This window comes from Sceloporus occidentalis, unplaced genomic scaffold, assembly GCF_023333645.1.
Source record: "Sceloporus occidentalis isolate IW3139 unplaced genomic scaffold, rSceOcc1.0.p SCAF_1, whole genome shotgun sequence".
In the NCBI taxonomy this organism is placed as follows: domain Eukaryota; kingdom Metazoa; phylum Chordata; class Lepidosauria; order Squamata; family Phrynosomatidae; genus Sceloporus; species Sceloporus occidentalis.
The window spans coordinates 270,694,637-270,716,402 of NW_028316981.1; the positions used below are offsets into that span (position 1 = coordinate 270,694,637).

At 40.4% G+C, this 21,766-nt stretch overlaps 1 protein-coding gene across 3 annotated transcripts in view; it reads right to left on the reverse strand.

The window, feature by feature from the left end:
- Positions 1-21,766, reverse strand: part of RASA1 (RAS p21 protein activator 1) — an 84,841-nt gene that overhangs the window by 2,842 nt on the left and 60,233 nt on the right. For 2 of the 3 annotated variants that reach the window (XM_089493578.1, XM_089493586.1), the window contains 11 exons: positions 19,804-19,881; positions 17,566-17,723; positions 16,858-16,934; positions 13,580-13,752; positions 13,204-13,363; positions 12,884-13,026; positions 11,703-11,818; positions 9,787-9,873; positions 7,765-7,832; positions 2,175-2,263; positions 921-998 (listed from right to left, as the gene is read on the reverse strand). In XM_089493578.1, coding sequence (XP_089349704.1) covers positions 921-998; positions 2,175-2,263; positions 7,765-7,832; positions 9,787-9,873; positions 11,703-11,818; positions 12,884-13,026; positions 13,204-13,363; positions 13,580-13,752; positions 16,858-16,934; positions 17,566-17,723; positions 19,804-19,881 — 1,227 coding nt within the window. Of the gene's footprint in view, positions 1-920; positions 999-2,174; positions 2,264-7,764; positions 7,833-9,786; positions 9,874-10,423; positions 11,367-11,702; positions 11,819-12,883; positions 13,027-13,203; positions 13,364-13,579; positions 13,753-16,857; positions 16,935-17,565; positions 17,724-19,803; positions 19,882-21,766 lie in introns of those variants that run through there. The other variant, XM_089493580.1, reaches the window with a different exon arrangement.

Here is a 21,766-nt window from a genome sequence, read left to right on the forward strand (position 1 = left end):
GGCACTTTTGTTGTTGTGTGCCTTCAAGAAATTTCCGACTAATGGTGACCCCATGACAAATCTATCATGGGGGTTTTCTTGGCAAGATTTGTTCAGAGGAACTTTGCCATTGCCTTCTCCTGAGGCTGAGAGCATATGACTTGCCTTAGGTCATCCAGTGGATATCTATATTTTAATAAACTGTTTTACAGCTAACAGAATATAAGACACCCACAAAGAAAAGTCATGTTCTTAAATAATGCTTACACTTTACAGTTCAGCAGATGTCAAGGGAAAGCCTAAATTCAATTGAGGTGAATTTAGGGCTAATTAGAAAAGTGCTAATTCTCCCCTACTCAAAGCAGTGACTCACCCCCATCTAAAATTCCACCAAAATTCGCTATTGTTTGGCTTAGCTTTGTAAGCCTAACCGTAGCATGGGGAGCATTTTAAGGCAGGATTGTATATGAATATGACAGCATATGTAAGTGGGAAATAGGCAGAGAGTCTGAAATAACAGTAGGGTGCTATTTAGGAGTAGAGTGCAGTAGCAGTAAGGGACAGCTACTTGCTGACATGATCCACTCACTACTGGCATAGAAATGTCAACATGCTTGCCCAGAAGTTGGCTATTTACCAAAGTTCTCCCACTCTTTCCTTAAAGATAAGTAGGTTAGAGTCTAAATCCATCTGCAGTCTTAGAGGTGACCCACTGAATCAACTGCAAAATGTTAGGTAAAGCTTAAGTAAATCTCAAGTGGTTCAGAGAATTTAACTTTTAACTGGGACTAGCCATGTGAATCAGTCCTACGTTAGCTGCATTTCAAAATATACCATCAACAAGTATTGGCTGCAGGCCTTGCAAAAAGCCTAAAAAAACCGCTCTAATTTTTGAAGTGGACAAGTAGATCATAGAGGATGATAGATGTCAATCTTCTTACCCCAAGTTCATCCAAAAACATGATCATCCGGTGTTTGTTACTCTTGATAAAAGGATTTACACCTTCCATATAGGGCTCCTAAAATTCAAATTACTGAATTACCACCTGACACATCCTATATGTATCTAGATAAAGATGTGATGCTTTCTAGATTTTGTTTACATTCTATTAATACAATAATTTTACACCTTTCCCATACTATTCTTAGTAAAAAAAAACAAATATAACCAAAACCAGTTTTAAAACACAAATAAAAGAATGTTATGACACAGCTGCCACTGAGAACTAAAATCTTAATCTAAAGGTTCAGTATAAGTGTTAGAGCTGTTTGAAAATTAAAACAATACTGATATCTTGCTGATGTCTACTTGAGAAGTTTCAGTGATTTGAGATTAGTGCTAGAACAGCTTTGCTCTTTAAACCCATCACATAGGAAAACCAGTCAACAGGCTCAAGTGACTGGACCTCAACTGGTGAATGAGTTCACATGGTGAGATAAGGTCCTTGAGACATAAGAGTTCCAGACTGTGCAAGCTTTTAAAGAGTAAAGCCAGAGCAGAAGACACAAAACACCTTTATCGTGCACTTCTATCCGTTACCCACTAGGGCAGGGCATGCACAACATCTGAAACTACCTAGTTAGTAATCTTCAAATGTAGTTAGTAATCTTCAAAGGCAGGCCCAGGTAGAGCCCTCTGTAATAATCAAGTCTGAAAGCAATGGGATCATAGTTCTATCTCCTTTAATTTTTGTAATTTTTTTAAGTTCTGGGACAGTGATATGTCTGTGTTTGGTTTAAACAACATTTTGTAAAGTCTGAGATGAGTTTTGGGGGAAGCTTTTCAAAAGTTTATATTTTGTTTCAGTTATGCTTTCAAAGTATGAATGCTAATCGACTGTACTGATAAGCTCTTTGTTCTTTGGTGGCTGTGGCTCTTCTACAGTCAGTAAGAAGACAAGCAGTTGTGCCCATATTTATTTATTTAAATATTTTTTATTCCTAAAGTTGAATTCTTTCCTACTCCTCTACTGCATCCCTTTTCACAATTAATTCCAGGCACTGAACATGAGACAAATTACTCACAAGTTATGTGGCTTTCTACTGAGCTATGAGAATTTTCCCTTTCCTGGAGACCAGTATAGGAACAGTGATTGGATTACATAAATTCCCTCATTAAACATACAGCATAGAAATTAGTTTCAACTTATAAATACACTTAGAAAGATTTCACTTATGTTTTGCTTCGTATTTACCTTTGCCCCAAACTCAACTAGATTTGCTAGATTCTGCACAGACTTGGCGACCAGCGTCAGTGTTCTTGCAGCAGTAGGAGAAGGAGAATCTGAGATAAACGGTTTGACAATTATAACTCATAATGACAGTATAGTACTAGTGGCTGATAACTAGACTGGCTGGCAGACCAATCTAGGGCAGAGGCACAGATCTAAGCAACAAGATTACTTCCCCCACCTAAACCACACCAGGTTATCTGCCCCATTAAGTGGTATGCTCTTAATTAATGGCAGTGGGAGAACCTCCCAAACAACGTTTCCTTTCTTAAGTGAGGGAGGAAGGCAATAGGGAACATACAAGCAGTGAGTGTGTGGCAGTTTACCTTTTGAAGAACTGGAGTAAAAAGGTCCTTTTAAAAACTAAAAAAGCACAAGCATACAATGGACCATCTAACAGATATCCAAACGATTCAGAAATAACAAGACTGATAAGTCTGGGCACTTGCACTTTCCCCTAACACTCTACATCACATTGAATTAGCATAGAAGCTAACATTAACAGAAGTTAATGTAGCTGCATTTGGAGGTTCAAAAGCTGAGCATTTTGGTGGGTAGTTCCACCCACTCCCATGTACTGAGTATACCCAATCCTGCCAGTCTAGCTCCACCCTCAGTTCTCTTTCGTTTGCTGCAAAACTAACATCTATTAGGTAGTTCCCTAGCTAAAATATTCTGTCTATGTTTAGATTACTATTTTTCTTCTTATTTTCATCAGTTTTTCCTTTTTTATTCTTGACCTCTGTTTAACCCCCCTCAAAAAAACAAACAAAAAAAACTGGAAGTAGTTGTTTTTTAGCAGTTTCCACCCAGCTGGGCATTTTCTCCTTACCGCTTATGGCCTTCACTTCACTTTTTAAGTTCTGCGTTTCTTGTCATCGTAAAGTAGCGCTTACTGGGAGAGAGCCATGTTCTGGAATGCTGCTCAGTTTGCCACTCTTTTACTTTTCAAATGCTCTCCATTGGTGGCAGAGCATGCAGTCGCTTCAAAAGACCCTTTGAAGTTGGTTTCCATCTCAAAACTACCGTAGGGTCCAAAGATCTGAAAGGTGGCTCAACCATCGACATTGATGGTGTCAATATCTACAGCCTCCAAATCATCAGCTTCTGTGTCATCTATGCTATGGAGCCTACCACTGAGGTAGCAAACCCTGCTGGGTCTTCTCCATCATTACAAGAAATGCCTTCGACTTCTCAGCCACTGGAATCTTACAAGACAAAAAAGTGGCCAGCGACTTCAGAGGGCTGGTCAGACACTGACCCTGCAAAGGCTAAAAGAAAGCATAAACATCCAAAGCTTTGTATTGTTGCCCCGAAGACCTCTGTGGCTTCAATACTGATTTCCTCAGGGCCTGCTTCTGTGCCCCTTTCAGTCTCCCTTATGGACTCCATGCCAGGAGCGCCATTGACATCTATACCAAGCATGGCTTTGGTACCATCCTTCCAACCTGCTCCATCTCCTATACCAATGTCGACACCGGTAACAATGCTTTCTCCGCTACCAGATCTTGGCTTCATCAACGAGGGCTTATAGACTCTCCTCTTCACTGTGTCCTCTATTCTGACATCCTTTGTCAGTCAGGTCTCACCATTCCATGACTCCATATAGGGATTCACCAGACCTTTCCCGTTCTTCTTCAAGGCTGTATTATGGAGTGGATTCCTCACTATACCTTGACCTCCTACATGCAGTGGTATAGGACAGAGGACTATTGGAGAGGATGATCATCATCGTACAGGTTCTATTTTCCTTCCTATCAGGATCGGTACCATCACCTCCTTCCACTCTCCATTTTGGTATCGAGAACATTCCCGGTGCCAATCCTGCTCCTCGTATTGGTACTGTTCTTCTAGGTCCTATCTTTTATTATAGACCATTACTCCTCCATCGTCTTTTCTCCAGCAGGATACAAGGGACTCAAGGGTGCCCTCCTCCTCCTCCGTCTCCTACTCCAGCTGTTACTCGATGCTGACGACCTACAATATGTAGCTACTTCTATGGTAACACCTATTCAGTGCGCCCTTGACTTACGCGGGGATCCGTTCTGGACTCCTCCCCGCATAAGCCAAAAATGTGTATGCTTGAGCCCCATGGGGCCCCATGGGGCTCCATGGGGTTCATGCCCATGGTGGCGCAGCGGCGTGCCATGGGCACGCGCCCCATTCATTCAAATGGGATGTGCTGCCCCTTATGCTTTGCGCAGTCTTGCGTGGCTCTACACAGGCTTGAGCGTATGCTCAAATTTGCGTATGACGCGGGCACACTGTACCATCTGTGATATCGTTAGTATCTGCCACAACTGTTCCATCTATGATGCCGATGCTGATTGCACCTTGAGTACCAAGGTCGATACCATCCACAGCATCAATGACTTTGCGATCCTCGGTACCACCTACACAAGTGGTCCAATTTGTTACCCCATGGCATCCTCAACAATCCATTGAGGAATCTAATTATGAAACCAAGACCTCTTGGCTGGCATTCCTTTCTCCTCTCATAGTCTCCTCCTGAAGAGGTAGAGGATACTGGTCCTTACTCTCCACTGGAGAATGTCAAGTTGTTTTCCAATGTGGTAACCACGATGGCCAGGGCCCTTGGTCTCCATGTGGATGCTTTGCCTAAGCTGGCAAGAGATCCAATCTTTCAAATACTGAACTCAAAACCTCTTGCTTTAGTAGTACAGCCATTCTTGGCATCAACTCTCAGATGTCATGCAACTTTCTTGGGCTAAGCCTTCCTCCATGCCACCTGTTTCCAAACACCTAGAAAGGTTATACAGAGTCCAACCTGACAGTGTTTCCTACCTTTTCACCCACCCAGTACCTAACTCATTGGTGGTGGAGTCTACATCGAAGTCCTCTGAGAAAACACAATCTGCCCCAGTTGACAAAGAAGAGAGGCATTTGTACATCTTTGGCAGGCTTTTCTATTCCTCTGCAGCATTCTCAGCCAAAGTGGGCAGCAAGCAGGCTTGCATATCTGCTTATCAAAAATTCCTCTGGGACAGGATGACAATCTTTATGCCAAGCCTCCCTGAGGAGTAGAAAGCCATGGCCTTGAACTTTTACGAGGCTCTTCCATTAATCAGCAGATACATTCAGCAAGACACTCACTCAATTGACTGGCCTCCAAGTTGTTCTTCGGTGCTATGCATGGCTCAGGTACACCAACCTTACTGATGAGGACAAGCAATGTGTGAAGGGCCTTCCTTCCGAGGGAGAGGGTCTTTTCAACACCAAAACCAGATGATTCCTTAGACCCCATCTTTGTAAAACTTGCTTCACTAGGAAAAAGCTTGGTTTCACTGGACAGAGGCAAACGTATCGTCTGTGCCCGCAATGGTGCTCTAGATCTGCTTCCTCAACTTACTCAAGATCTCACTTCTCCACTTCTTCGCAGTTCCGTGGCTCCTCTCAAACTACTTCTCCAGAAAGCCCTTTAGACTGCAACACTATCAGCCGCAGCAGCAGTTTTCTAGAATGTCCTAGTCTTTTACTAAGTCTCATTTTTTACCTGTTCATGAGGGCATCACCTCTGCACCAGCCAGTCTTTTATGTTATATCACATATTAAAATTTCCAAATTTCCCTGCTTCTACACCTGGTGGAAGTTCACCACAGATGCCTGGGTCTTAACCATCATTCGACTTGGCTACGCCATAGAATTTTCAAATACTCCACCTCTTGGCATCTTTTGCTCCACTCCATCTTTAACAACTCCACAGGACGAAATCACCTTTCATCTCGACAAGGGTGCCATCCAATGCATCCCAGACAGGGGCAGACTGGACGGCTATTTCTCCAGGTACATCACAGTTCCGAAGGACAGAGACTTCCATCCTATTTTAGGTCTCAGGAGTTTTCCACTACATCACCCCACACAAGTTCAAAATGGTGACTCTACAGTCCATTCTGCCTTTCCTTTATCGAGGAGACAGACGGTGATCTCACACCTTCGTGTTCAGGGGATAAAGATTTTTCCATATTTAGACTATTGACTTCTGGTGTCGCCCTCTCACAACTAACTGTTCCGAGATGTTCATTATACCCTTCTCTTCTCATGGACCTTGGTCTTACCATCAACCCTTCCAAGTCCATTCTGGAACTGTCAGAGTAATAGAGTTATAGGAACATTATTACTCTGTCATGACTTGGACAGATCTTCCCACAAGAAGGGCTGAGTCTCTTTGATCTCACATCTGAACTGTCCTTCATCATCACCATCCAACTGTGAGGGACATTCAGTGTCTCCTAGGTCTCATGGCGTCAACATGGTTGTAACCTATATGGTGCACATGAAATTCAGGCCTCTTCAGAATTGGTTCCTATCGGTGTTCGACCACGATAGACAGTCCAACCGTCTCAAGACACTGTTCTGACTACATTTTTCTGGAGCCGTCCACTCCTTTGGAAAACACTATGCACACTCTGGATGTTCGTTGTGCTTTGGCCTTTTATGTTCAATGTTCTGCTGAGTTCAGGTTGACCAACAAGTTGTTTATTTGTTCTGGTGGACCCAAATAGGGCCACCCTTGTTTCTTCACAAAGGTTTGGATTGCACAGACTATTTTCCTGGCCTAAGGACTGCAAAGACTATTCTCCTGGCCTCTGAACTTGCTAAATGTCCTCATCATGTTGGTGTGCATCCACACTCAACCAGGGCTGTGTCCTAATCTGCTGCCTTCCTCCAAGGTGTCCCTCTACATAACCTCTGCAGGACTGCTACATGGTCACAACCTTCTGTTTGTCAGACACTACAGGCTTGACTCCAAGTCATGCCAGAATGCCCATTTTGGTCGTTCTGTTCTTTCATCTATTCTATAGTGACCTGCCCACCTTCCATAGGCAAGCTTTTTAGTCATCCTAATGTGTGAGGCACAGAGGCCACAAAAGAGAAGAACAGGGTGCTTACCTGTAACTGTGGTTCTTTGAGTGGTCATCTGTGCCTTCACACATACCTGCTCTACCTCCCCTTCTGGGTCCCTGTGTTTTTTGTGACAGACTTGAACCTAGGGTGGAGCTAGATTGGTGGGACTGAACATGCTATGTACACGGGAGTGAATGGGGCTACCTGCCAATCTGTTCAGCTTTTGAACCTCCAAATGGAGTCTCTGCGCAGGTGCAAAACCCTAATGTGTGAGGGCACTGATGATCACTCGAAGAACCACAGTCAAAGGTAAGCAATCTGTTCATCTAAGGCCTTACTTATTATACAACCCATCCATGCAAGCCCATTATATTTGTGTACCTACCCTTCTAGTGAGAAAATTATGCAACACGTCATTCCTTACAAACCTATTAAGAAGGTGTTTTCTCACCACTGTATCAAGAAGTAAAGAGATACACCTGGTTATCACAACACTGGCCAAAGCAGTGCTTCTCAGGCTATGTGATGAGGAGGACCAGCAAGGAACTGGCACTGTATTTGTGCTCAATGGGTACTGTTTTTTTTTCCCCCTTTTCTGGCAACTTGCCAGGTACAAATAACCAACGGCTCAGGGACCATCACTGGTCCAGTGTAATCACTTTGAGTAGCACTGTTCTAAAGCACTTACCTGAGATTATATTAAACATTCTTGGATTCAGAATGGCAGGACAAATGAGTCGAAGAAAAACAAAACCACTGAAAAGGAAAAAAAATCAAGAATCCAATTATTTGAAAATGAAACCTGTTCCTCAAAATATTTCTTTGGAAGCAACCAGCTAGTAAAAAATCCACATAGATCTTAAGAGTGTCCTCACAAGATGGTGGTAACTCGCATTACATATACAGATGAACAATTTCATCATATACCACATATACTTGACTGTAAGGTGAGAAAAACACCCCTTTTAGCTCCTTTTTTCCTTTCCTAGTCTGATTTGAAAACCTTCTCTTCCCATCCAAAAAAAAAAAAAAAAAAAAAATCCCTTTTAGCTCCACTTCTTTCCTTTCCCAATCTGATTTGAAACACCCCATTTAACTCTACTTCCTTTACTCCCCAACCCAATGTTCAAACCTCCCATCCAGTACCACAGGTGTAGTATTAGGTGGTCAGTAAAGGTCAGGAGAAGGAGAAAGAGGAAAGAAAGTCATATTATCCCATTTAGACTGTTAGCCTAGGTTTTACCCTCAACTTATCCACGAGTCATAGAAAAAGCCATTATTTTTACCCTGAAATCTTCCCTCGACTTATACACTAGGTCGACCTGTATATGAGTATATATGGTAGTTGTACCTCTCTATATGGCAGAATTCTCTTTACTATTTTACAGGATGATAAAAGTAGTTCCTAAGATGTAGAAAATGAGAATTCTTTCTTGTCAGAATGGTTTGATAATCAATCATCTTGCCAGTTTAAAATTTACTACATATGAGGTATAAGCAGAGAGCAAACCGGTAGTTGGGTTGATACAGATCATTGTACTAAGCAGTGATACAGCAAATCCTAACTGAGTTACATGCTAAATAGTTATATGCCTAGCAAATAAAAAACAAACCTGACAGCACTTGCTAAATGTAAGAACCTCTTGTATGATCCTTCCTAATCTGTAATGACTTCAGATCCCCCGTTCTAGGGAGTTAGCCTCAAGCCTAAATACCCTAAAGGTACCAGATCTTGCCTGATTTTGGAAACTAAGCACAGTCAGCCCTTGTTACTACTTGGAAGGGAGACCTCCAATGAATACCAGGTGCAGTAGTGTCTATATTTGCGGGAGACTTGAACTGAGGGTGTATTTCAGAGGAAGGAACTGACAAAGAACTCTGAGTATCTCTTGCGTAAATGAACCCTATTAAATTCATGGGGGCGCCATAAGTTGACAAGCAACTTGAAGATACATAAACACACATGTACACTTTGTTTTTACTACAACAACTATATAATATAAACTTGATTTTAAAAAAAATAATAATTTAATTGGTCAAATCTGCTTTGAAAATATTTCAGAAGACTAATGCTGAATTATTCTTACCGTATTTTCCGGCGTATAAGGCGACTATTGAAGTCTGCCGTATATGCTGGAATTATACCCCAGAGACATGAGAATGGCAAGGCCACCTCCCTGTCTCTGGGGTTCTTGCTGGGTCCTCTCCCAGCCAGCCGGCACTCGCGCCGGCTGGAGGGGGCCTCCCTGGAGGCCTCAGAGGATCCTTGGCAGCTGGGCTCTCGGCAGCGGGGAAGCGGCTCCAGAGCCAGCCGGGCCGAGGCAAAGAGCCGGCCCCTTACTTCTCCGCGCTGACACCGCCGCCGCCGGCAGGGATCCTCCAATCCTCCAGCAGCTTCAGAAGTCCTCCGTGGAAGCCGCTGGAGGAGCAGAGGATCCCAGGTGGCAGCGGCGCGGAGAAGTAAAGGGCTGGCTCTAGAGCCGCTTCCCCGCCACCGCCTTTTGAAAAAAATTGCGGCAAGAGCCCAGCCGCCGAGGATCCTCTCAGGCCTCCAGAGAGGCCCCCTCCAGCCGGCGCAAGACCCCCTCAGGGCAGGCCAGGGATGCTGCCAGCGGGCAACGTGGGGAGTCGTCTTATACCCCCCATCGCTTTATACGCCAGAAAATATGGTAACTTAGGTCTAAAGGAAAGAACAACAACAATCCCTTACCTAACCACTCTTGTTCTCATAGTTGTGTTGGCTGGCCATTTATTTTGAACAGACTTTTGTAAACAACCATAAATATACCTCAGTGTCCTGTAAAAAACAGAAAATACACATAAGAAAGTTAATTTATCTATTTTTAGAATACTGTATGTCTCTTAGATAGCAGTGGTTCAGAAAGCAAATTCCAAAATTGTACTATCACAGATACACAGATATTTTGTATATAATAACAGTAACAACAACAATAATAAATAATTTTGCATTACATCTATAAAATCAAATTAGTTCTCTAAATTAAAAAGAGTAAGAAAAGATGAATTAAATGAAAGGTCATGTCAAAGATAAATATAAGCAAAGTGGTACAGGTTAAGACAATATCTAATAGAGCGCTGAAAAAACACAACAGCGCTCTTCAGATTTTGAACTCTGTGTATAATGGAGTATGTGGAGTCACTTCTTTTAAGGAACTGTTGGACCATGCAATTTGATCAAGGTTTATGTACCAGCATCATCTAACAAACAATTGTTGAAGAACCAAAAGATAATAATAATAATAATAATAATAATAATAATAATAATACTTTTTATTTATATTTCCCACCTCTCCCTGCGGATCAAGGTGGGATTCCAGCAATAAAACAATTCCATATAAAATACAATAAATAAAACAATGACATTACTATTAATTCACTAAAATAACATATCATCAACTAACATTCACACTAACATTCATACAATCAGATCAGTAGCAGAGTATTTAAGATCTCTTATAAAATGTCAGGTGGGTAGGCCCGCCGGAAGAGATCCATGTTTAGTGCCTTCTTGAAGGCATCTAAGGTGATGATAAGATGGATCTCCTCCGACAAGCTGTTCCACAATCTGGGGGCCGCAGCGGTGAATGTTCTCTAAGTTGTTGTTAGCCTTGTTTTTGGGTACTTCAATAGGTTCTTTCCAGATGTTCTGAGAGTGCAGGGTGGATTGTGTAGGAAGAGGTGCTCCCTCAAGTAACTTGGGCCCAAGCCATGAAGGGCTTTAATGGTAATAACCAACACTTTGTATTGCGCCCAGAAGCTAATCGGCAACCAATGAAGGAATTTTAACACAGGTGTTATGTGGTCTGATCTAGGTGTTCCAGTGACCAGTCTGGTTGCCACGTTTTGAACCAATTGAAGCTTCCGGACTTGGTACAAAGGTAGCCCCATGTAGAGCGCATTACAGAAATCTAAACAAGAGATTACCAGTGCATGTACCACAGCTTCAAGGTCCTTTTGGTCCAGGCAGGGGCGCAGTTGGCGTATCAACCGAAGCTGGTACCAAGCACTCCTGGTCATTGCATCTACTTGAGATGACAACTGTAGAGATGGCTCCAGGAGTACTCCCAAACTGAAAATTTTGTCCTTTAGGGGAAGTGTGACCCCGTCCAGGACTGGTTGACAAATCTCTATCCCTGGACTTGGGGTACCTATCGCAAGTTCCTCAGTTTTCTCTGGATTCAACTTCAGTTTGTTTTCCCTCATCCAGCCCATTACTGACTCGAAGCAGGCATCCAGAGGAGAGATGCTATCCATAGTCACTGCAACAGTCTGAGACATAAAGAAATAGATTTGGGTGTCATCAGTGTACTGATAACACTGTGCCCCATGTCTCCGGATGATCTCTCCCAGCAGCTTCGTGTAAATGTTAAACATCATGGGGGACAGAATAGCACCCTGCGGGATGCCAGATGTCAACTCTCTCTTAGAAGAGCAGCTGTCCCCCAGCATCACCCTCTGGAATTTGCCCAAGAGGTAGGAATGGAGCCATTGGAGCGCAGTGCCCCCAATACCTAACTCCCAGTATTAATATCCAAGGTACCTGGATTTGTTCTTCCCTCCCATGTATTCTCTTGATTTAGCTACATACATTGGCAATAAACTTACGGAGGTAGTATTTCTGCAGCCATAAAAATTTTCTCCACCAGCTCTGAGAGAATGCTCAAAAGATGTGCTAAATTAGTATTTACATCTTCATTCTTTTCTAATTTTGAAGGATTTAACTAAAAAACAAACAGAAAAACCAGAGAGTTGAAATTTATGTTCAATATATGAGCCAGTAAGGTTATTCAAAATAAAAACAAACTTCTTAGAGGTTAGAGCAGTCAACAGCACATTGGATCTCAGCAATCACATATGAATTACATATGAATTCTTATAAAATCACTCATTTTGACTTTCCGAAAGCTCTTCCAGTATATGTGACAAGTCTGTCATATCTAGTAAACATGGGAAATAATATCAGAGCCAGTGTAGTGGTTTGAGTGGTGGACCCGGACTCTGGAAAGGCACTGAGTGAATTTGGGCAAGTCACACTCTCTCAGCCTTAGATGTCAGGAATGGCAAACCTCCTTAGAATAAAATTTGACAAGCAAATCCTATGATATGGCTGCCATAAAAAGGAGTTGACTTGGAAGAGACATAACAACAAGAATTGGAAACAGTGGTCTGGCCAACCTCTATTCTCTACAATATTTTCACTCAAGCAGCCTGATTAAGAGTTCTGAACAACTAAAAAACTTGCATGCTTGTGACATGCTGTCTGACCTTAATCAATGCATCGACTATGAACTAGATGCATATTGCTGTCAAGTGCCTTCAAGTTTTTTCCAACTTTTCACAACCTTAAGGCAAACCTATCAAGGGTTTTTTTGGGTCACCGAGTGACCTTGGCCAAGCAGGGAACTGAACATTGGACTCCAGAGTTGTAGTCCAACACTCAAACCACTATACCATGCTGGCTCTCCATGAACTAGATACTCAACTTTATTTTAAATAATACTTCCAATATTTTGAAGAACAACATACTCAGAAAACTGACAAGACATACAAAATAATTCCAACAACCCAATTTGGAATCAGTGTAATCCAGGGCACTTCCAAGGGGAATCCAGGTTTAAAACTATTCTCAGTTATGAAGCTGCCTGAACTGCTTGGATAGTCAACATGCTACTTTAAGTACTTTGGAAAACTTCAGTATGTACACTTTACAAAATGACAACCTGCTCTGCTTCCATTGCTTTACTTTACAAATAGAAATGTTTATGATGTCATTAAGACATGCTCACCTCACAAGACTGCTTGCTCTCCATTATCTTTAAAATAGAGTCTTTTAGAGCATGGTGAACAAAACGTGTGGCTGTAGCTTTCATATACTGCTCCATAAGTGTACTTGCCAGCGTTGTGGCACGGAATAAGGTAGTGGCTTCATCTGAACAAAAACAACATATTCATAAACTGGATTTGAAAATTAAATTCTTTTAAATTTAAGGGTGGTTAATAGCAAATATGACTTTCTAGAAGCAAATGTATATTGCCACTTGAAATGGAAGGAGAATGGCCTGGAAAATTACTTTCAGTAATCTAAATTAATATATTCATACTGTACCTTCCACACATATTTCTCTGTCATTTAGTGTTCTCAGTAATAATGCCTCCAGTTTTTCATGAAGAAAAATCTTCAGTAAAATGCTAGCCAGAAGTGTTCGATCTTGTCCACATACACGTGATAAGGCATAAACGACATGCAGCTCTTTTTGCAATACTAGCTGAAAAACAGAGATGGCAAAGTCCTAAGATGACAATAATTATCCTCCAGGTATCCCTGGACATGGCATGCATGTCATATTTAAATTAATGCAAGATTTAAAAGAGCATGGGAGATTGTTAAAGATTTTTTTATCCTTCATGTGCTAACAAGCAACTCTATAAATATTCAGTTTAAGGCCCTTTCAATGCATATTTAAAATATCGTAGTTCAATACCTCTTTAAACTCACTGTATTCCTCTTCTGGCATTATTTTCTCCATTGAATACCGTGCTCGGACACGTAAAGAGCCTGGCTCAATGCCTTTCAGAGGTATGTGTGAACTGAGCTGAAACCATTCATCTGTTGCCTGTCCTTTCTGAAGACGGCTCAACTGACATCGCATAAACACTTAAAATAGAAAGGAATCAGAATTGAATGAATCTCTTGACAGAATCATAGTTCAGTTAACTAATATTTATGCCATGTTTAGCTTCAATATTGTTAGAATTCATTATTACAGTAAAAATGTTTATATGAGCAATAATACAACATATTTCATTCTCTTCTATTCACAATAAGATAAATATGAGCCTTCGTTTTAAACTCAAGAAATATGACTATGGGACTATGCAGATTCGCCAGATCGGGGCTATGGCAACTGCAAGCGGCAGTCCCAATCCGGCCTTTCCATGGTGCAAAAAGTAGCCACAAAAAGTGGCTTCTTTTTGCGCTTTGGAAAGGGTGCCATAGCCATCAGTGCTGCTTTGATGCTGCAACATCTAAATGCAGCACCAGAGGAGCACCATAATGATGTGTGCTGTATGGTGCAGTGCACAGCATCATGCCAGTCTGGGAGCAGAGTTGGGGCGTGCATTGTGTATATGCCATGTCCCGACTCTGTCCCCGGGGCAAAGATGCTGGTCTGCACAGTCCCTGTGTGTCTTAAAGGGTTTTGCTATGGCTGCTAATCTGTTGAACCAATTATTTAAACAATTCTTCAGCAGGAAAAAATAAAGAGGCATGATTCACCAGGATAGAACAGTGTGTGGGGGGGGATGGACACAAAAGAGCTCTGAACCAGAACGAAAAACCTAAGAAGAATGAAATAAAAACAATTCACCTGAGAGTGCAAGATCAAAGGACTATGAACTTTATCAGATCTGTTATCCCACATACGTATGGGATTTTTAAAATTACGTATTTGCACATTAAATTCCTTTGGAATGAAAATAGCACAGAAAGCTATTTTTTTTAAAAGAAGACACTAATTATACTTTATTTTTAAATCTAGTAAATAGTAAATATGGAACAGAATTTGTCACTGTACGTAGTTCCACTTACCCAATGGTTTTTATTCAGAGAATCAACAGGACAGCAATTCCTTTATCCCCCACAATCCCAAATAAGCCTTTAAATCTGCACTGGAAGGCTTGGAAACCCTCCAGAGCAAACGTTTGGGCAGTACAGATGGCCGCTGGGATGAGAGGAAGGAAATTCCATTATGCAAGTGGATGTCTGCTAGAGCAACACTGGATTTCAGCCATAATTTCTTTGAGATTGATTCAGAAAAGCATTTTATATTTTAAAGTGAAACACTGGCGTGTTACAGACCGCCCCTTTGGGGCGGCCTGTAGGCGCACCTTTCCCCGCCGGATCTGGGCTTCAGTGGCCAGAGCGGCAGCCGCTGAAGCCCCGATCCGCCGCTTTCCGGGCTGCGGGGAAGCGGCAAAAGGCCCCTTCCCTGCAGCCTGGAAAGGGGTGTCCTTAGGGCTTCAAGCCCCAAGGACACCCCGCGGCGGCGGGGAGGAGAAAGGGGCCGTTTGGCCCCTTTCTCCTTTGGTCCGCTGGGCACAGCCGTCTAAAGGCTGCGCCCAGCGGACCAAACCAGGAAGGAGCTCCGAAACAGAGCTCCTTCTGGGGTCGCGGAAAGGGCGCCCTAGGCGCCCTGCCGCGACCCCAATACGTCACAACCGCGCCGCCTCGTTTGGAGGCGGCGCGGCCGTGACGTATCGATGACGGCGGCCCTGTGGAACGGCCACCACCATTTTCTGCGCGCGCAGCATGCACCGCCCTGCCTTAACCCTAGTACGCGCTCTGCGCGTACTTTTAAGCCCGTGTGTAACGGGCCACTGAAAAGAATGCCTCAAACTCTTGTCTCCTATTTCTCCAAAAATACTGGTCTCCAAGTATAGCCATTTGATTGTATCAGTTTAGCTGATCTGATTGTTTAAACTGGATTGTTTTTTAGAAGGCTTTTAGGAGTTTTCAAAAGAATATTTTAATATGATTTAAAAATGTTTTATCTCTGTTTTGTTTTAATTGGTTCTTATTTATTCATTGCCTCAGGAGCCCTTGTGGGCTGGGAGGTGATCCAGAAAGACAATCAATCGATCAATCAATCAATCAATCAGGGAGAAAAATATCTCCAATTTAGATAAATCCAATTCTAACAAATGTTTGCACTTACATATTATGTGGGTTTCTCCCAAAGAACAGACAAAAAGATGAGAACAAGAAGGAACAAAAATATGATGAAGAAATATGGAGGAAGAGGAGGGATGGGATGGTGAAAAAGCAATTTCAGAAGAAAACTATGAAGTGTGAAATGTAGCTCAAAAGTATGAAGCCAGAGGTTTTCAACAGAGTTGCTGTTTGGGGAGGGGGGAATTACCATATATACTCGTTTATAAGTCAAAAAATTTATGCCCAAAAATTGACCCCAGAATCCCAGGTCGACTTATTTACAGGACAGTATGGTAATGTGATAGCAACTCTTTCAGATTTCCCTATGTGGTGGGAAGAAAGTTTATTTTTCTCCTGAGCCAAGCTGAAGGAGTCCTGAGTGATTAATTGCTGCTAGACAAACAAAGTCCCTCTCCTGCCTGGGCTGGCCATTGCCATCTGGATAAAGGCAGAAAACAAAGTTGAAACAAACGGTGAAGCAAAAAGCTTCAATTAGAGTCTCACTTGCTGTACACACACATACACACACTGAAGAAACCTCCAGGTTTTACCCTTGACTTATCCACAGGTCATGGCAAAATATGCCCTTATACTTTTACATGAGGTTGACTTATCCTCGAGTATATATGGTAAGAGGATTGGTTGGAATCCTGCCTAGATTTGTACATTGGGTATAAAATGCTACATTTAGTACTAAATATTGTAATCAGCTCTATACAGGAACAGAACAGTCCATGTGGGTGAGTCACAGAAATCACAGAGAACCAGGGTTTTAAAGAAAGTGCACTGTATATGTGTTTAAATAAGGGAGAGTATTATTCTTACACATTATCAGATATGCCATTAATGAAGACCTCATTCTTTAATATGAAGTGTGATTTTTGAAAAAGTTGGATAATGCTAATGGGATAATACGTTTATTGAAAAAAAGGATCTACAATACATTTTTTTTACTCATGATATAACTGTCAATTGTGATAAACTTATAAAAAAGATGTATGATGCTACTAATTGAGCTCTTGCAGTTTCTTTCAAAAGTATATAACTTACATATATCTGGATCTTTACTCTTCTTTGTTTTGTTACTAAGACTTATTTCAAATCTATTGATATCAGATGAAAGATCACTAGGAAAAATACAGAAAAAAAATCTGATTCACAATTGTACACTTACTGTGACAATGTAAAATTAAAAATAGTAATAATAATAATAAAAATGAGGTCAGTATTTAGTTTCATTTCATAAAGCCACAAATGAAAAACAGTCATTATCCAACCAAAACAATGGTGTTTTTTTCCCCACTTCAAAACTAAGGAAAATTAAACATAAATCAGTGAGAACTGATTCATGTTCTTAAGACTGCATCTAAGGTTGATTCTCTGAAGATGCCAGCCCCAGCTGCTGGCGAAACATCAGGAATAAACTCTTTCAGAACATGGCCTCATAGCTCGAGAAAAAAAACACACCCCAAAATAAAATAAAATAAAATAAAATAAAATAAAATAAAATAAAATAAAATAAAATAAACAAGCCTCTGCTTGCAAAAAAGTAATTCTTATCCTTGGACTCCCCCAACACCTCCAAATCTTCACTTAAGATCCCCCCCCCCCCCAATTCCCAAAGTAAAGATGCAGGTTTGCTTAGGAAGGCTAAAAGAGAGAGAGGCGATCACTTGTTCCAGTGGTGTCTGTTCTGTTGGTCAGTGAATACCACTGGATACAACATTTAAATTTAAAATATAAAAGCAAAAGACTTACTCAAACACAAACTCCTCTGACCACACAGGATTCTGTCCTTCTCGTACATGTGTTTTTGCTACTTGCACACAATTTAAGTAGATATTACAATAAGGACTAGTAAAATGCTTTGCTGGAAGTGTATGGGCTTCTTCCACATGTAGTATAAGACTGCTGACCTAGAGAAATAACACAAAATATATTCTATGCTTTACACACTGGGCCACTCTCTCTGCCCCATGGAAGCATACAATCTATACTTACATGTAAAATATGAAAAAAAACTCTAATAAATTAAATTAAATGTTAAGAAGTGATAAAGAACAAATTAGCATCAAATGTTAAATTTAGCTATTTTTAGAGCACTTTTTTACTATGGATGTAAGGAAGGTAGAATATAATCTCATTTCTATTTTATACTGCCAATAAAAAACAGGATTACATCTTGTGATGAATAGCTACATAACGGAAAGATTCTACAGCTGCAACAACAAGAAATTGGCAATACCCAAAAATATACACAATGGAGGAAAGGAGATATAGTTGGGGGAGGGGGGAAATAAAGCAATAACCCTCCTATGATGAGGGCATTCAGATGAAAATGTATGTGTGTTGAGTGTAGATCTGCTGAGAATTATTCTAACATTAGTGAAGTTCTCAGATTACAGTTTTGCTTTCTAAATAAAATATTTAACATCCCACATCACTAGGCACTGTAATAGTCATCAGCCACACAATAAGAGAACAAAAAAGGTATTTTGTAACAGACACTAACCTATGTCCAAATTATAAAATGTAAAGAAGTGTTGACTTACCAAATTATCATTGATTCAATAGGTCTAAACTAGTTAAAGACTAACAACTGAATTTTGGCTATTTATTTTTCAGATCATGAACTGATTTGTTTTCAGTTTCAGTTTTGGAAATTAAGGTATGACAATGAAAATTTGACTTTTTAAAAACTGATTCTATGTGATACCAACATTTAGACTGCTAGACAAGAACACAAAGGAAGAGCCTTCCCCTCCCCCTTTACTGGTTATAATCTTATGGACTGTCTGCCACTGAGATATTTATGTGCATTATGCCACCTTGAATGGATAACTAGAGGAACATGCTGTTTTTGACTAGGTCTGTCTATATACAGGGGAAAAGCCACTACAAAAGACAAATATATCTTAGGGCAAGTTTCTCAGTTTAACCTTTTCCAAAATACAGTATATCAATTTTCTAGAAAGGTATTCAGTCATCTGAGACTCCACGTCCAATCTAAAGTGGTATACCTGAGTTAGAACACGACTTACAGTCTTGCCCTCCATATCCATGGATTCCTTATCTACTGATATCCATGGCTTGAAAATATTTAAAAAATCTTTACAAATTCAAAAAAAGAAAACCTTTATTTTGCCATTTTATATAAGGTACACCATTTTACTATGCCACTGTATTTTATGGGACATGAGTATCCACAGTTTTGGTAACCATGGGGGTCCTGGAACCAAATCCTAGTGGATACCAAGGACCTGCTGTACTAGAAATCAAGCTCAAATTATTACTCATTTATATAACATTTCATTTGAAAATGCATGGCATACAACTCAGGTTATCTGGAAACATCTGCCCATATTCTAGTTACTAACAGCCACATAATGTTAATATTCTAATAAATATACAAAAGTTACTTATTCATTGGATCATTTGTATCAGCTGATGATCAGTTTTGTTGCAACCACTGGTAACTCTAATAACGAAATCAATAATTATATCTTCCGTTTCCTATATTCTGATTCTACATTCTTAGCATGACTATTTGCAATTATGGCACATTATTTTTAGGAGATAGTCTACTTCCTGGGCAAGTGAAGCATTCTAGGTTTTATGTGATTTGCAATTATGGCACATTATTTTTAGGAGATAGTCTACTACCTGGGCAAGTGAAGCATTCTAGGTTTTATGTGATTGCACAACATCTTTGATGTGCTAGGTAATATCAGATTCATCACTTGTACTTAAGAATAATCAGTGCTGTCTCTACTACTGCTACTACACACACACATAGAGAAAGAGACAATGTTTAAAGCAGCAACTTCTTAACTGCACCTAGTAAGACTCATGCAAATCTTTCAAAAATATTTTAGAAATTTACAATAAATTTAATGTTAAGAAAAGAACCTCTAAGATTTAAAAATGTTGTATCAATCATTACTATATCAAATGTTCAACAGAGGGCTACTCACAATTTTAACAAGAATACTTTACCTGACGTAGACGTTTATTAGATGTTCCTGGACTAGTTTTTCTTAAATTGCAAAATGTCTGCAAAGCTTTCATCCAATCCTAGAAAACAGATTTTTTTTCACTGGTATATTTTCAGTGCAATATTATTTAGTATATACTTAGAAGAAAGCCTTGCTGAGCTCAATGATACTAACTTCCAGTTAAGTAAGTACAGTCCTACTCCTATATCTATGGGAGATATGTTCTCAGACTGTAACAGAGATAGCAAGAATGGAGGATAATGGTGCATGTTATATTTCTGCTGGAAGTTGACCACAGAGTCATGGTGGAGGACCTCCAGACGGCTAGAGAGATTTTTCTCCCTTGGATGCGAGTAAATGAAACCACAGCTATCAATCTCATCGATACGGGGATTGGACTGTACAGGACTGCAGCCTAAACTGCATTTTTAAGTAAAGAATCTACTAATTTAACAGAGCTTTCCACTACCCAGCCCACCAGTGTCTTAGTCTTCAACTCCCATCAGCCTAATGAATATGGTCAAAGATAAAAAAAAACAGCATTATAGCCCAAACTATTTGGAGGGCATGAAGTAAGGTAAGGCTGATTTAACAGACTCCAAATGGATATAGTTTGTTTTGATAGATCATGTTTTCTTATTTCCTCCATCTCTTCTCCAGCCCTGCATCCATCTTTTGGATACTTCTGACTCAGAATTCTGAGTAAGATTTTCTAATATTCTGATGAGTGTAGTTTGTCATTAAACAATGTAGCATCATTCTCAGCATAATGCATGTCAGTTAATCAGCACAGCTCTGTATTTAGTCTGGGATATGTCACCAATCATTGCCACTTGGCTCCTCCTGCAAGTGACAAATGATAAATAAACCACAGCTCATCTATACATGTTTTATCTTGATGTCAAAAGTGTAGGTTCTGGATTGCCTTTAATCAGGCATGAGTTATCATCATCAGCTCTGCTTTATTTGGATTAGTCAACAGACCATATCAAAGCCATCCAAAATACACTAAGATGCTTTAGAATACTTGACAAGGAAAGCATATTTTAAAATATATTTGGACCGTAACCACAAGACTGAGAAAAAAAAACATTAATACAAATCAGCAGACAGTACAAACCTAAAAATGCATACCAAGCTAAACTGGTACACTCAGCAGCCAAGGTTTTTTTTTCTCACATTAACTATACTGTCATGTAATTTTTTCCCTTTGTAATCAGCAAGCATAACTGCAAAAATGGCAATCCTCCCAGTAATATACTTATATAAGAAATTTCATTGCTTATACATTTTCCAATGCTTTATTTTCTTCAATAAGGGAAGAAATCTCAGTCACATCCCAGCAACAAACCATAATTTAGGATTCTGGCTTGTTTGAGGAGACAGAACTCCAGGAATTACAGTAATGCCTTATATAGAAAGTTCATTAGCTGCTTTCACTGGGAAGAAGAGCCAAGAACGAGCAACTGGACAGTGAGCACCAGCACACTTACTTCTCACAGGTCTCTGGTGTCACACTACACACTGATCCAGAGGTTTCCTGATTGAAGCAGAAAGAAAGAATACAAAAGCCCTAGTGCAAATGTAACCCTTTAGATCCTGTATCAACACTGGCCTCTTTTAGTCCAAATATAGTCATGATTTTTCTTCCCTCAATCATTGGAGCCTGTGTTATTCCTTTGATAATTTTATATCTTGCCTACCCATCTGCAAAATGATGGAAGATCTTGAAACAATGTAAGATTTTGAAATATCCAAGTTTAAGAAGGAAAGTTTAAGCTCCAGTCCCTGATTATAAAAGCCACATAAAGATCCCAGAGTGCAAAAATTATTTTATTCTTCAAGAGGGATTTGCTTACTGCTTCCATCTTTGAGTTCTGAGTCCTAGAAACAACTTCTTACCTCCTGGTCTTAAAGATCTCTTGCTAAAACCATAATCTATGCCTAGGGTAATTTCATTTAAG